This window comes from Schistocerca nitens, chromosome 7 (assembly GCF_023898315.1).
Source record: "Schistocerca nitens isolate TAMUIC-IGC-003100 chromosome 7, iqSchNite1.1, whole genome shotgun sequence".
Taxonomy (NCBI): Eukaryota; Metazoa; Arthropoda; class Insecta; order Orthoptera; family Acrididae; genus Schistocerca; species Schistocerca nitens.
This window is the reverse complement of record NC_064620.1, coordinates 384,063,510-384,079,748: the sequence shown is the minus strand read 5'-3', so window position 1 is coordinate 384,079,748 and position 16,239 is coordinate 384,063,510. Positions and strand designations below refer to the sequence as shown.

Below are 16,239 nucleotides of genomic sequence, written 5' to 3'. Positions count from 1 at the left end.
AACAAGGCCCCGGGAGCAGACAACATTCCATTAGAACTACTGACAGCCTTGGGAGAGCCAGTCCTGACAAAACTCTACCATCTGGTGAGCAAGATGTATGAGACAGGTGAAATTCCCTCAGACTTCAAGAAGAATATAATAATTCCAATCCCAAAGAAAGCAGGTGTTGACAGATGTGAAAATTACCGAACTATCAGTTTAATAAGTCACAGCTGCAAAATACTAACGCGAATTCTTTACAGACGAATGGAAAAACTGGTAGAAGCCAACCTCGGGGAAGATCAGTTTGGATTCCGTAGAAATGTTGGAACACGTGAGGCAATACTGACCCTACAACGTATCTTAGAAGAAAGATTAAGGAAAGGCAAACCCACGTTTCTAGCATTTGTAGACTTAGAGAATGCTTTTGACAATGTTGAGTGGAATACTCTCTTTCAAATTCTGAAGGTGGCAGGGGTAAAATACAGGGAGCAAAAGGCTATTTACAATTTGTTCAGAAACCAGATGGCAGTTATAAGAGTCGAGGGACATGAAAGGGAAGTAGTGGTTGGGAAGGGAGTGAGACAGGGTTGTGACCTCTCCCCGATGCTATTCAATCTGTATATTGAGCAAGCAGTAAAGGAAACAAAAGAAAAGTTCGGAGTAGGCATTAAAATCCATGGAGAAGAAATAAAAACTTTGAGGTTCGCCGATGACATTGTATTTCTGTCAGAGGCAGCAAAGGACTTGGAAGAGCAGTTAAATGGAATGGACAGTGTTTTGAAAGGAGGGTATAAGATGAACATCAACAAAAGCAAAATGAAGATAATGGAATGTAGTCGAATTAAGTCGGGTGATGCTGCGGGAATTAGATTAGGAAATGAGACACTTAAAGTAGTAAAGGAGTTTTGCTATTTAGGGAGCAAAATAACTGATGATGGTCGAAGTAGTGAGGATATAAAATGCAGACTGGCAATGGCAAGGAAAGTGATTATGAAGAAGAGAAATTTGTTAACATGGAGTATTGATTTAAGTGTCAGGAAGTCGTTTCTGAAAGTATTTGTATGGAGTGTAGCCATGTATGGAAGTGAAACATGGACGATAAATAGTTTGGACAAGAAGAGAATAGAAGCTTTCAAAATGTGGTGCTACAGAAGAATGCTGAAGATTAGATGGGTAGATCACATAACTAATGAGGAGGTATTGAATAGAATTGGGGAGAAGAGGAGTTTGTGGCACAACTTGACCAGAAGAAGGGATCGGTTTGTAGGACATGTTCTGAGGCATCGAGGGATCACCAATTTAGTATTGGAGGGCAGCGTGGGGGGTAAAAATCGTAGAGGGAGACCAAAAGATGAATATACGAAGCAGATTCAGAAGGATGTAGGCTGCAATAGGTACTGGGAGATGAAGAAGCTTGCACAGGACAGGGTAGCATGGAGAGCTGCATCAAACCAGTCTTAGGACTGAAGACCACAACAACAACATATAGCTATTAACAGTCCTTTCAGACACTGCACATTGATAAGGACATCTTGTCTCATTTCACATGGGCCAAAAATATTGGGTTGGAATCAGAAAAGAATTTGTGGTACCATGTATTCCATATAGCTGCTCTCATGTTAATAACAGAATCAGAATTTAGGACGTCCCTAATATGAGATTATTGTATTTATGGCAGCATCTGTCAATCTCATTTTACCGCAGAGAGGTTTTCCATCAGAAAACTTTTTATCCTTGTATTCTCAATTAATTTTTCTCAATTGCGCACCCATTTTGTTTTGGACATGGCCAACACATTACAGTTTAGTGATAGGTTTATTAGGTCATGAGGCTTTAATTCTGAAACAGCCTTGAGGGATTTGGTATCACCACCACTAATGTAATGTATTGTGCACCATGTTTGATTTCTGATCATAGAAAAGTTTTCTTCATTCTGTCTACTTCCATGCCACCTGCTGGTATCCCAGTGGTTAATTGAACCATTTTGTTCATGACTTTCCATCCATTCTGCATAAGCCATAGTATTTTTCCTCTTTCCCTATTTAACCACCTTAGGAGTAAGAAGTGAGCTATTTGGTATCCACAACTATTCCAGATTTATTTTCTGTTACAGTGCTTACCCCCTGTAATGACTAATGTTCACTTGTAAGCCATGTACCATCACATGAAACTGGTAACTTCGTGCTTTTGTTGTGTCTTAATTTCTTCTCCTGATGCATTACTGGTACACAATTTCTTCACAGGTGCTGTGAAACAGGTGGCCTCATATTCATTATATCTTAGGCCTGTCACATCCTGTCCTAAACATCTCATTCCGTACACCACACTTATATTAATATTATAAATATTTCTCATTTTCCCTGACACGAGGCAGTTATAAAATCAGTCTGGTCTTGTTATACAAGATACAAATACAATTTACCACAAAGAAAAGTACTCATGTTACAACAAATTTGTAGTAACAAAAAAAAAAAAAAAAAAGAAAGAAAGATCTGAAGGATTTTAATGATTAGATTAGATTAGATTTACTTTCATTCCAATTGATCCGTAGTGAGGAGGTCCTCCAGGATGTGGAACATGTCAAAAAAACAACAATACATGACAAATATTTACAACTAAAACAAATAAGCTAATGTACCATTCCACAGGTCCCAAGTGGAATGATCGTCATTTCTTAATGAACACTAAGAGTCGTTTTGCAAATACTAATGCACTGAATTTAAAATAAAAAAGTTTTTTATTTATTTATAAGGTAATACAACTACTGTAATACTTATTTACAATGAACACATTACTGCACTGAAATGGTGCAGAAGTTAGATTATACTAACACACACACACACACACACACACACACACACACACACACAAATTTTCAATGAACACATTACTGCACTGAAATTGTGCAGAAGTTATGTTGTACTTATATACAAATCAGTTGGTTTTACTAAGAAATTCATCAGTGGAGTAGAAGGAGTTGGCCACCAATAAATCCTTTACGCTTCTCTTAAACTGAATTTCATTGGTGTACTACCAGATGTTCAGCTGACTTATTTTTCTGTTATGTGTACATGCTGCCTGGTCTCTAACCTGTCTACTAACTATTGTTGGTCTCACACTGCTATTTATAGCTGAGTGTAAATCCAACTCCTGACACTCACTATGCTCTTCAATGCTCTTTGTTTTCCAGAGCCTGCATTGATATTCTATGAAACACACATTCTTTCAGCATTTCCCACCTCTGGTGGATGTGATGGCCGTTGAGATCTTAACAAAATGAGTGCCACTGCCCAAGTCTTGTTTAAATCTAAACCGCCATCAGTGTATTAGGTTTTCTGCCATCTTTTTGTTGATTGACTTGTAATTACACAGTCCTGGAGATTTGGCTTTTGATGCAGGAAACTGTCTCATGATATTTCTTTTCGTCATTATATTCGAGGCCGTGCTTGATGACAGCTTATTTGCTTGGTTGTTTTGATCAAGTATGGTGCTGATGTTCCTTCCATCCCCCGTCGACTGTTGCAACAATCAGCCTCACATAAGACCTCCCACATTCGCATAGAAAGCGATGCTCACCCTGCTTTTGCTGGCCTAGATTATGTTTAATATTACAAAGAAGTTTTTATCTTCGTTCCTGGGAGCAAAATACACTGGATACCATCTTTCTGTAGGAGTCTACCAATCATTCTGGATATTGAGCCAGACCTCCACCATGTGGACCAGCAGATCATTTGTAGCTTTAAGACCTCTTTCTCATGCCTACCTGATGTTGAGTGCAACCCCTTTGGAAAACTATTTGTAGATACAACTTGTCTGTGTGGCTCTGTCTGTCAGAAAGTGTTCAAGCTTTATGGACGAGAACACCATATTTCTTTGTGATTGGATAGTGATGGCTCAAGGTGTGGGTGTGGGGACAGAGAGAGAGAGAATCAGTGCACATGCATTTTCCATATACACTCTGATGAAATCTGACCAGTCTGCTCTTAACTAACCATTGATTTAAGGTTAGCTGCCCTTCTTTTCAAGTTCCATTGTGAATTTTATATTATGATGGAAAGAATTTCAATGTTCCATGTGGTCACACCACAGATGTGTTGCCCAGAGCACTTCATGGGCACTAGTGCCTGCTTCAAATTACTCCATCCAGTGGACTACCCATTGTCAAGCCATCACTGACCTCTCTCTCCATGTTTCAAGCTATCACCATCTGACAGAAAGAAATTCGTTGTTAAAGACTCTGCTCCATAGAGTTTAAACACTTCCAGAAAAGAATTGACTCACCAAAGAATTAAGATACCTACAAATAGTGTTATGGGGTCATTCCATGTCAATTCAACCAATTTGAGAAAATGTTCCAGCTCATAGTCTCACATTTGGCTGAAATTTAGCACACCAATGCTACCAAGTGTGGAACACTCATGTACAAAATTTTAAGTTCCCCTGCCAATTTGTTCCAGAATTATGGCTTGTGAAAGAAGGTGGCGTGACCTGGGAATTGCAACCCGCATCTGGCAATCTTATCTTCAGACCTAACTTCAGGTCTTAATAACTTCGGAACTATTCCGCACAGTCCAGTGAAATTTTTACAACCCAGTAACATCCATTTAGAGAATACACTCTGTGAATCAAAACACCAAAAACATATTTCTGAAGGAAAATAAAAAATTCCAAAATGTGATTTTAAAAAAATGTAATACATTAAAAGGTACATATTGTAGCTGCCCTCTGTGCCAAATATAATTCACTCAGAAAGGGTATAAATTTTTTGTGGTAAGCTTAATGTGGCCTAAACACACAAAGAACTCATCTTGTCCATATCAGTCACACCAACAGATTTACATGCACACGAAAATACAAAAATTTGAAAAATTACCTGAAAATACATGGATTTTCCAAGTGTGGTAGCACAAAAGGGACAAGTGATATCCAAGACAAATTTCAAACACTGTATAAGTAGACCATAATATAATATATGGCAAAATTTCAACTTGTTATTGCAAGGCGACAGAGATGTATTTGGTTACATTTCTTTTAATGCGATTTAGCAAGTAATAGTGCTGATGCAGACAGCTTGTGTCAGATAAAGCTGCAGCAATTGTTGGGAACCATTAGCAACAGAAAGTTAAACAATGGTAGTTTTCAGGGACAGAATGAGTCATTGTTAGGCAAGAACAACAAAGGAAACAAGCAACAATTACAGGTTAATCATGTTTTTAAGATTCTAGTTCAGACTGGTCAGTGCTGTTGTGGAAAGTCAGTTTGGAGGCAGAAGATTGTACTAGTGGTGCTTTTGTTCAAACAAGTTGCAGTATTGGTAGAGCACAAGCACCTGACTGTCGTAAAACAACATATGGAACAAAATGTGGCTTTCGCTTTGTACTGTATGATCTGGATGAATCGGACCAAGATTTGTTGCTATGGAGATCCAGGATACATCCTGTGAGCGCAAGAGGTACAGTTCCAGGAAACTTTAGTGTTTGTTACCATCAAATGAAAGTGTTTCTGGATAAGTATTCTTTCCTACAAAGAAGTTGTTTTGATCCATTTCGGATTCATAAGAAGACAGTGAAGTGTAGCCTCAGAGAAATTGATATAAAATCAGTATTGAAAGTGAATCAGTGCACGGGACTTACCATGAAACCAGGACAAAAGTTATGTTCCAGGTGTGTTACACTGCTAAAAAATGAAGAATATTCTGATAATTTACATGACAGTGTCAAAGAGTACCAGCCACTTACACCCACAGCGGATGAGCAATTAAATACTTCAGTGACTGCTCTTGGTTTGTCTCCCATGAAGACACACAAAATTGGGAAAAGAGACAGGCCCAGATACAGTAGAAGAAAACTACAAGAAGCTCAAATGTAATTAAAACACAAAATAGCTGACACACTAATGGTGGAAGAGGAAGAACTATCTGCTCCAAAGGAACAGAAATCATGCCGGAAATGCTCTGATTTTGACAAAATTGTGCATGATTTGAAAGAAAAATGTGCCATAGCCACACGCCAGAAAAAAGTAGGTATTCTTACCTATGCACCTTCTAGCTGGTCTATTGACTACACTGCATTGGAATTCAATGTTTCTACATATATGGTAAAGCAAGCTAGGAAAATAAAAGCAACCCAAGGAGTGCTTCGACAACTTCAGCAGGCTCAGGAATAAGCAATTGAGTTCAGAAATAAAGGTGCTAGTGCTGGAGTTTTATGAAAATAATGACTACAGCCGAATAATGCCTTGAAAAAAAGACTATGTAACGGTGAAAATGGGAAGTGTTTGTGTACAGATGCAAAAAAAGACTGTTGCTATACAACATACCAGAACTATATGTAGAATTCAAGGAAAAGTATCCCAATACCAAAGTAGGTTTATCATCTTTTTTCAATCTTCGGCCAAAATGGATTGTGCCTGTAAGTCCAAGGGGCACACACGATGTTTGTGTATGTGAGATCCATCAAAATGCTAAGCTGATGTTTGCTGCTATAAAGGATTCTGGTCTAGATTACAAAGGTGCAATGAAGCTGCTAGTGTGTGACTTCAGTTCCTACCAGTGCATGATACACAGGTGTGAAAAGTGTCCTGATAAGGCAAATGTTGCAGAATGCATGAATAACAAACTGTATGGTGAACTCCTTATGGATGATGATGAACTTGTTTCTTGTAAATAATGGACACACATGGATTGCACAAGTCTTGAAACAAAGCAAAGTACAGTGGAAGATTTTGTTGAAATGTGTTGTCAAAAAATGGACAAACTGACCACACACAGCTTCACAGTAACAGCACAATCAGATTATCTCCAGTTTTGTAAGGATAATTTGAAACAAGATGAAATTATAGTAATACTAGACTTCTGAAAATTATGCATTTATAGTTCAAGATGCCATCCATGGATATCATTAGGACATCAGTCAAGCAACTCTCCATTTATAGTTCAAGATGCCATCCATGGATATCATTGGGACAAAAGTCAAGCAACTCTCCAGCCATTTGTGATTTACTATAGAGGTGAATCAGGTGATGTGTCTGTCATGAACCTGTGCGTTTTTAGTGACTGTTTAATTCATGATGCCATTGCAGTTCATGCCCACTTTTGCACTGTCATGGCATATGTGAAAAACAAGCTGCCTCACATACATTTTACAGAATACTTCAGTGATTGGGCAGCTAGTCAGTACAAAAACTGCAAAAATCTCATAAATTTATGCATGCATTACCATGATTTTCAGATTCACGCAGAATGGAATTTTTTCGCAACAAGTCATGGTGAAACTGTATGTGATGGTATTGGTGCTACCATTAAGTGCATGGCATCACGAGCTAGTCTACAGCACCATACAGAAGGTCACATTTAACACCTCTTCAATTATTTACCTGGGAACAGAAAAATATCTCTGGCATACAATCATTCTATGTTTCGAAAGATGAGGTGAAATCAGTCAGACTAGAACATGTTAAAACTGTTGCAGGCACAAGGAGCCATCATCATTTCTCTCCAACGGACTCTGACAATGTGCAGATGAGCAGACTGTCCGGTTATAACCATAGGTTCATGCACAACGTGTCTTCACAATGTGTCTGACTCAGGATTCAGAAGCAAAAGCAGAAACATACAACCTGGTTGCTGTGTTATTGCTGTTTGTGATGACAAATGGTACTTAGGATGTGTTGCAGAGTGCTCTGAAGCGGAAGGTGATGTATTTGTGAACTTCATGGCGCCAGCAGGTCGAGCAAGATCATTTCGTTGGCCACGTTTGGCAGACAGGTGTTGGATTCCTTTTGAACATATTCTTATGACAGTTCCTGTTCCTAACACAGTGTCAGGAAGATAATACAATTTGCCACTCAATGTACAGAGTACAGTAGCTAAAGTGTGGGAGAACATCTGTTCGAAGCACAATCGACTGGTTTTTAGCAGTTAAGGTGCAGTAAACATTAATGATAGGTTGTGTTAATCTGTCTATATGTTGTTGCTTAGTGATTAAACAGTTGTGGGAGAGGATAAGAAGAGGCAGAACAGTTTACGATATGTTTTTACAAAATTGTGTTATGGAACAATGGCCACATCAGCAAATACATCTGTCAACTTCCATTGTACACAAATGTCTTGCAATAACATGCTGAAATTTTGAGATATATATCATTATGGTCTACTTATGCAGTGTGTGAAATTTGGCTTGGATACCACTTGTCCCTTTTGTGCTACCTCACTTGGAAAATCCATGTTTTTCAGGTAATTTTTCAAATTTTTGTATTTTCGTGTGCATGTAACTCAGTTTTTGTGACTGATATGGGCATGATGAGTTCTGTGTGTGTTTAGGCCACATTAAGCTTACCACAAAAAATTTATACCCTTTTTGAGTGAATTATATTTGGCATAGAGGGCAGCTACAGTATGTGCCTTTTAACATATTACATTTTTTAATCACATTTTGGAATTTTTTATTTTCCATCAGAAATATGTTGTTGGTGTTTTGATTCATGGAGTGTGTTTTCTAAATGGATGTTACTGGGTTGTAAAAATTTCACTGGACTGTGTGGAATAGTTCCAAAGTTATTAAGACCTGAAGTTAGGTCTGAAGATAGATTGCCAGATGTGGGTTGCAATTTCTGGGTCACGCCACCTTCTTTCACAAGTCATAATTCTGGAACTAATTGACAGGGGAAACTAATACTTTGTACATGAGTGTTCCACACATGGTAAAATTAGTGTACTGAATTTCAGTCAAATCTGGGACTATGAGCTGGAGCCCCTGGTTGAACTGACGTGGAATGACTCTATGGAGGTACTCACAAGGGAAACTCCCCACATCAAGGTGTAAGAATGGAACCTCCAGATGTACATACCTTCTATTTGTTCCACACAAGTACCACATTATGACCTTTGTGTTCCATTTGGAAGTTTTGACTCGATAATTCCTTTATTGTAACATGGCTCACACCGTTTGTTATCTTCATTTCTGTGAGAGGTTATGCAGCATATTTCCTGCTTTCAGCCTTCAACACATTTACTTGCTACGGTAATTTATTCTTATCACATGACTAATATGTAGTGGACACGTTAATGCCCAGTCAGACAGTTCATGAATTTCTGAAAAATAAATAAATAAAAGGGGGTGGGGTTGGGCAAGAGGAAGATTTGAACATTGATCTCTCACTTTGTAGTCCAGCACCATGACCACACAACCACAACACCGTTATTCTTGCAATGTTGCTCATCTCAAGCTTCTACTGTCCATTGTTTATAATTTGCTTCTTTTTTCACATTTCAGTACACCGTCTTCCAGTTTTTATGCCGGGCTATCCACTGCTAGGACATTTTATAACTAAATCTGAAGGCATTGCAGTGGGGAGTTTCCCTTGTCAGATCATCAAATTGAGTGGGTGTTACAGTCAAAACCTAAAATACCTGGGAAATAAGTTTTGGTTGAGACTGAGACAGGGAAAGAGAAGCCAGGAATCACTTACTTACCTTATGCTGGGCCAACATCCAGAAATATTGGTAGACTCCTACAAAAACATGCCCTCCAATGTATTTCACTTCTGTGAACAAAGATTTTTAAAAAATTTTAGTGTAATGTTAAGGCAATTTAGGTTTCTAAAATCTGGGTGTGTGTACCGCATTTCATGCAAATGTGGCATTTCACCAGAGGAGCAGACTTTTAGAATAGTTGAGGAGAGATGCAAGGAACACCAGAAACACACCCGACTAAAACAACCAAGCAAATCAGCTGTTGCCAAACAGCTCTCAAAATTAATCATGAAATGAAATATATAGAGACCAATATTGTGGTGCAAACACAAGTTTCTGGAAGGAGTCTGTCAGTAAAAAGATGGCAGAAAACCTAGCACACATGTTTAGAAGTTTAAATCTAAACAAGTTTAGTCTCTTGACTCTCAAAAATATTACAGTCTTGATGGCCATCACATCCACCAGAGCTAGGGAATGCTGAGAGAATGTACATTTCATGGAATATCAGTACGGGCTCTGAAAAGCAAAAGAGCTTCAAAGGTCTTAGTGGGTGTCAGAAAACAAACTCACAGTCAACTATAAATATTAATAATTGCAATGTGAGACCAGCAATAGTTCACACTCTGGGTGGAGTCAAGGCAAAGAGTACACATAACAGCACAATTCATAGCATCTGAAGAACGCTGGGTAAGTTGTTGAAAAATTGTGCATAAAAGACAACAACAAATCAGAAAAACCTGAAGTACATCATTAATCAATCTCATTGGGAAAACGTGATAAATGTGTAGGATTTTCTTTGGTGAAAAAGGAAGGAAATAAGGAAATACTGGCAGCATATTCAAAACAAACAAATTTAAATAACATAGCTCTACTACTCAATAAAATGCTTAGGTGAAACCAAATTATGGAAATTTTTAAAAGTGTATGATTCCAGAATTTCAATGTGCTTAAACCTGCCTACTCTCATCTACTCAGAAGGTGACCTCAATGTTTGGTGCTTGATTGTCACACATTATCAAAGATCCACATTGTGTCTCTCCACATGCAGTGTATGTCCTGCAATCTAAGTTGAATTTTGTAAACAACATTGTAGGAATTTTCTTGATTTTACTTCTTGTCTTCAGCTTGTTCCAGAAACCATCCTAAATCATTACATTAGCATTAAAAAAAGGATAACATGTAATATCACTTTCAAAACTTTATGTACACTCCTAGTGCTGGTTAAACAGGCAAGGGGGAAGAGAAAAGACTCATAAATGATACGTAGTTTGTGGGGCAAGTGATTCTGAATAACTTCCTCTCTCCCTGCACTACCAGTTCTGCTTGTAATATCTGTTGCTCTCAAGGACTGGGCTACTGGCTTGAAAACCTAGAGACTTCTTATCTTTTCTTTTCTTTCCCCCTCTTTTTTTTTTTACACACACACACATACACACACACACACACACACACACACACACACACACACATCAGTACTGCTTTATATTTCAGTTTCAGGCTACCTGTTTCTTTTTAAGTTTCTGTTGTTGTTGTTGTTGGTGGTGGTGGTGGTGGTGGTGGTGGTGGTGGTGGTGGTCTTCAGTCCAGAGACTGGTTTGATGCAGCTCTCCATACTACTATAACCTGTGTAAGCCTCTTCATCTCCGAGTAACTACTGCAGCTTACATCCTTTGAATCTGCTTAGTGTATTCATCTCTTGGTCTCCCTCTACAATTTTTACCCTCCATGCTTTCCTCCAGTACTAAATTGATGATCCCGTGATGCCTCAGAACATGTCCTACCAACCGATCCCTTCTTCTAGTCAAGTTATGCCACAAATTCCTCTTCTCCCCAGAGCTACTCAGCATCGCCTAATTAGTTATGTGATCTACCCATCTTATCTTCAGCATTCTTCTGTGGCACCACATTTCAAAAGCTTCTATTCTCTTCTTGTGTAAAATGTTTATCGTCCACATTTCACATCCATACATGGCTACAATCATATAAATACTTTCAGAAAACACTTCCTGATACTTAAATCGATACTTGATGTTAACAAATTTCTGTTCTTCAGAAATGCTTTTCTTGCCACCACCAGTCTACATTTTATATCCTCTCTACTTCAACTACCATCAGTTATTTTGCTGTCCAAATAGCAAAACTCATCTACTACTTTAAGTGTCTCGTTTCCTAATCTAGTTCCCTCAGCATCACGTACTTAAATTTGACTAAATTCCATTATCCTAATTTTGCTTTTGTTGATGTTCATCTATATCCTCCTTTCAAGGCACCGTCCATTCCGTACAACTGTTCTTCCAAGTCCTTTGCTGTCTCTGACAGAATTACAAAAGTCATCGGCGAACCTCAAGGTTTTTATTTCTTCTCCCTGAATTTTAATTCCTACTCCAGTTTATTTATTTCTATGGCTTGTTCAGCGTACAGATTGAATAACATTAGGGATAGGCTACAACCCTGTCTCACTCTCTTCTCAACCATTGCTTCCCTTTCGTGCCTCTCGACTCTGCCTTTGGGTTTCTGTACAAATTGTAAATAGCCTTTTGCTCACTGTATTTTATCCCTTCCACCTTCAGAATTTGAGAGAGAGTATTCCAGTCAACATTGTCAAAAGCTTTCTCTAAGTCTACAAATGCTAGAAACGTAGGTTTGCCTTTCCTTAATCTAGCTTCTAAGAAGTTGTAGGGTCAGTATTGCCTTGTGTGTTCCTACATTTCTTCAGAATCCAAACTGTCCTCTCCCAAGGTCGGCTTCTACAAGTTTTTCCATTCGTCTGCAAAGAATTCACATTAGTATTTTGCAACCATGATTTATTAAACTGATAGTTTGGTAATTTTCATACCTGTCAGCATGCGCCTTCTTTGGAATTGGAATTATTATATTCTTCTTGAAGTCAAAGGGTATTTCGTATGTCTCGTGCATCTTGACCACCAGATGGAAGAGTTTGGTCAAGGCTGGCTCTCCCAAGGCTGTCAGTAGCTCTAACGGAATATTATCTAGATCTCTCAGTGCTCTGTCAAATTCTTTGCGCAGTATAATATCTCCCCTCTCTTCTTTATGTATGTCCTCTTCTATTTCCATAATATTTGCCTCAAGTACATCGTCCTTGTATAGAATCTCTGTATACTCCTTCTGCCTTTCCCTTCTTTGTGAAGCTCTTGATATCTGTACAGGTGGTTCTCTTTTCTACAAAGGTCTCTTTAATTTTTCTGTAGGCGGCATCTATCTTATCCCTAGTGGTATATGCTTCTACATCCTTACATGTGTCCTCTAGCCATCCTGCTTTGCCATTTTGCACTCCCTGTTGATCTCATTTTTGAGATGTTTGTATTCCTTTTTGCCTGCTTCGTTCACTACATTTTTATATTTTCTCCTTTCATCAGTTAAATTCAATATCTCTTGTGTTACCCATTTATTTTTACTAGCCCCGGTGTTTTTATCTAATTCAGCGTCTGCTGCCTTCACTATTTCATTTCTCAAAGCTATCCATTCTTCTTCTACTGTATTTGTTTTCCCTGTTCTTGTCAATTGTTTCCTAATGGTCCCTCTGAAACTCTCGAAAACCTCTAGTTCTTTCAGTTTATTCAGGCCCCATCTCCTTAAATTCCCACCTTTCTAGAGTTTTAATCTATAGTTCATAAGCAATAAATTATGGCCCTAGTCTACATGCACCCCTGGAAATGTCTTACAAATTAAAAGCTGGTTCCTAAATCTCTGCCTCGTCATTATATAATCAGTCTGAAACCTTCTGGCGTCTCCGGCTCTCTTCCACGTATACAACCTTTTTTCATGATTCTTAAACAAAGTGTTAGTGATGATTAAGTTATGCTCTGTGCAAAATCCTACAGGCGACTTCCTCTTTTATTCCTTGCCCCCAGTCCACATTCACCTACTACTTTTCCTTCTCTTCCTTTTCCTACTATCGAATTCCCGTCCCCCCATTACTATTAAATTTTCATCTCACTTAACTATCTGAATAATTTGTTTTACCTCATCATACATTTCTTCAATCTCTTCATCATCTGCAGAGCTAATTGGTATAAAACTTATATTACTATGATAGGCGTTTGTTTCATTTATATCGTGGGTACAATAATGCATTCACTATGCAGTTTGTATTAGCTTATCTGCGTTCCTATTTTTTTATTCATTATTAAACCTACTCCTGCATTACCCCTATTTGATTTTGTATTTATAACACTGTATTCACCTGACCGGAAGACCTGTTCCTCCTCCTACCGAACTTCACTAATTCCCACCATATCTAACTTTAAACCATCCATTTCTCTTTTTAAATTTTCTAACCTAACTGCTCATTAAAGGGATCTGACATTCCACGCTCCGATCCATAGAATGCTAGTTTTGTTTTTCCTAATAACATCTTCCTGAGTTGTTCCCAACTGGAGATCCGAGTGGGGAGATTACTTTACCTGCGGAATATTTTACCCAAGAGGACGCCATCATCATTTAACCATACAGTAAAGCTACATGCTCTCAGGAAAAATTACGACTGTAGTTTCCCCTTGCTTTCAGCTGTTTGTAGTACCAGCACAGCAGTGCTGTTCTGGTTGGTGTTAAAAGGTCAGGTCAGTCAATCATCCAGACTGTTGCCCCTACACTACTGAAAAGGTTGCTGCCCCTCCTCAGGAACCACATGTTTGTCTGGCCTCCCAACAGGTACCCCTCTGTTGTGGTTGCACCTACTGTACGGCTATCTGCATTGCTGAGGCACGCAAGCCTCCCCACCAACGGCAAGGTCCATGGTTCATGAGGACACTTTCCTCTATTAAAGTTCACTTACCAGGTGTCATCTGCCTCTTATATGTCATGCTTACCTTAAAATCCCACAGTTTCCATTGCAAATATCAGTTATGTCCAGTGTATACTACTTTTTATAGCTGTGAGTTGGCTTATACTGATATGCTTTAATTGTATTCGAATGGTGCACTATTCTGATGTCGCAAAGCATTTGTTAACAGGCAATATGAGACTGTATCGTACAGTCATAAATGTCTCAACAATAGCAATGTACAGGGGATAAAATGATGATTTAGAACCCTGCGGAAGACTGTATGTGTTGACAGATGCCGGTATTGTGCAGACTCTTGTCTGAAAATTCTACGTTTTGGCACTATATTCTTGGTTATTTAAAGTTGGTCAGTTTTTCGAAGGAAGTGTTAAGGTCGTGATGTAATCATATTAAGAATTTACCTACATGAGGTTGATGTTGGGGGAAAAAGAATGAATTTTCCACAGTGTATAACAGAAACGTATATGTATAGTAAAACTTTGTTTATATGTTTTTCAGGGGGCTAAAAGAAGTATAAGTGTGAAAAATGTATACATGAAAGGAAGCGCCATATTTGCAAATTACACAGTAAAAACACAAATGAAAAATACAGTAAATGAAAAGTTACATAACAGGAAACATAATATATGACTATTAAGTACTTAAAAATGAAGAGAAAGAGGTACATGTCTACATGGAAGGAAATGTCACGTCTTAAAATATTACATTTTTATGGAATTAAAAAAGTAATTTGGGGTATTGTGACTTCTTAATTTCTGCGTTAAAAAAAAAAAAAAAAAGTTGGGAAGGCATTTCTCTCCAGTCTCCTAAAACATAGTAGCAGGCAGTTTTGACTGTATCTGTTTATGACAAATTTTTAGTCATTTGTACGTGTGTTGCGCATTTTAAATATGTGAGTTGTATCACTGTATTGCATATTGTTATTACAGATGCTGCAGCACAAATGAAAGTTGGAGCCATGAAGAGAGGACAAACGAGATCACATGTTGGACTGAAAAGAACAAGGGATGAAATGTCGTAAAAGAGGATCAGAAAAATAAATACTGTTTTAATCTAAATGCTTGGAAGAGGAGTATGTGCTTCATTATTCAAAGACAATATATTGCTGTCCTTAATCAGGATTTGTGAAGGTATCCCCTGTGGACATGAAGAGATCTGTTTCAAAATGCTGTTTTATATGTGTGTGTACATAAAAGTGACATAACTGTAAACTACTGCTGTTTTATGTCATTTAAGACAGTAGTTCAGTTTAATACATTGGATATTAGATGTGACATGACTGTGAATCAACAATGAACTTTTTTAAAAAAATAAATAAGGAAGACTCTTGTATTGTCTTAAATGTTGGTTTACTCTGTAATGTCATCCTTATAATATAAACCCGGATATATAAGCACAGACATATTAATTGGCTTTTGTGAAATGGGTCCCTTATTAGCCCTGCCTTCAATAACGTATCAAAATATCTGTACTCAGGAGTGTAAACTATGCTTAACTATAAAGTTTGCATTAGAAAGGTTTTAACTGTAATAGTATGTAGGTAACTGTAAATGTACCCTCTAAAGTTACATAAATGCTTTGTCATAAGTATTGGATAAAAATATCATCTGAGTTTGTAGAACGAGGAACAATGGACCCCCCCCCTGCTCTCTCTCTCTCTCTCTCTCTCTCTCTCTCTCTCTCTCTCTCTCTCTCACACACACACACACACACACACACACACACACACACAAGATTGCAAGTTGTACAAATACTGTAGCAGTATTGTATCAGAAGGCCTTTCACAGAACCAAAATAATTTTCTGTTCCTGTGTAAAATCCGTCAGTTACACAGTTCAAGAGAGATGCAAGGAATCACACTTGACTAAAACACCCAAGCAAATCAGCTGTTGGTGTGCACTGCCCCAAAAATTAATCTTGAAATGAAATACAATGAGATTAATATTGTGGTGCAAATGCCAATTTTCTGAGGCAGCCTAGT

The 16,239-nt window shown here is 38.1% G+C and overlaps 1 protein-coding gene across 3 annotated transcripts in view; it reads left to right on the top strand.

Moving 5' to 3' along the window:
- LOC126194952 (host cell factor 1-like) overlaps nt 1–15,600 on the top strand; it is a 115,926-nt gene extending 100,326 nt beyond the window's left edge. For all 3 annotated transcript variants that reach the window (XM_049933340.1, XM_049933339.1, XM_049933338.1), the window contains one exon: nt 15,188–15,600. In XM_049933340.1, the coding sequence (XP_049789297.1) occupies nt 15,188–15,279 (92 nt within the window). In that variant the 3' untranslated portion in view covers nt 15,280–15,600. The remainder of the gene's footprint in view (nt 1–15,187) is intronic.
- The last annotated feature ends 639 nt before the right edge of the window (nt 15,601–16,239 follow it).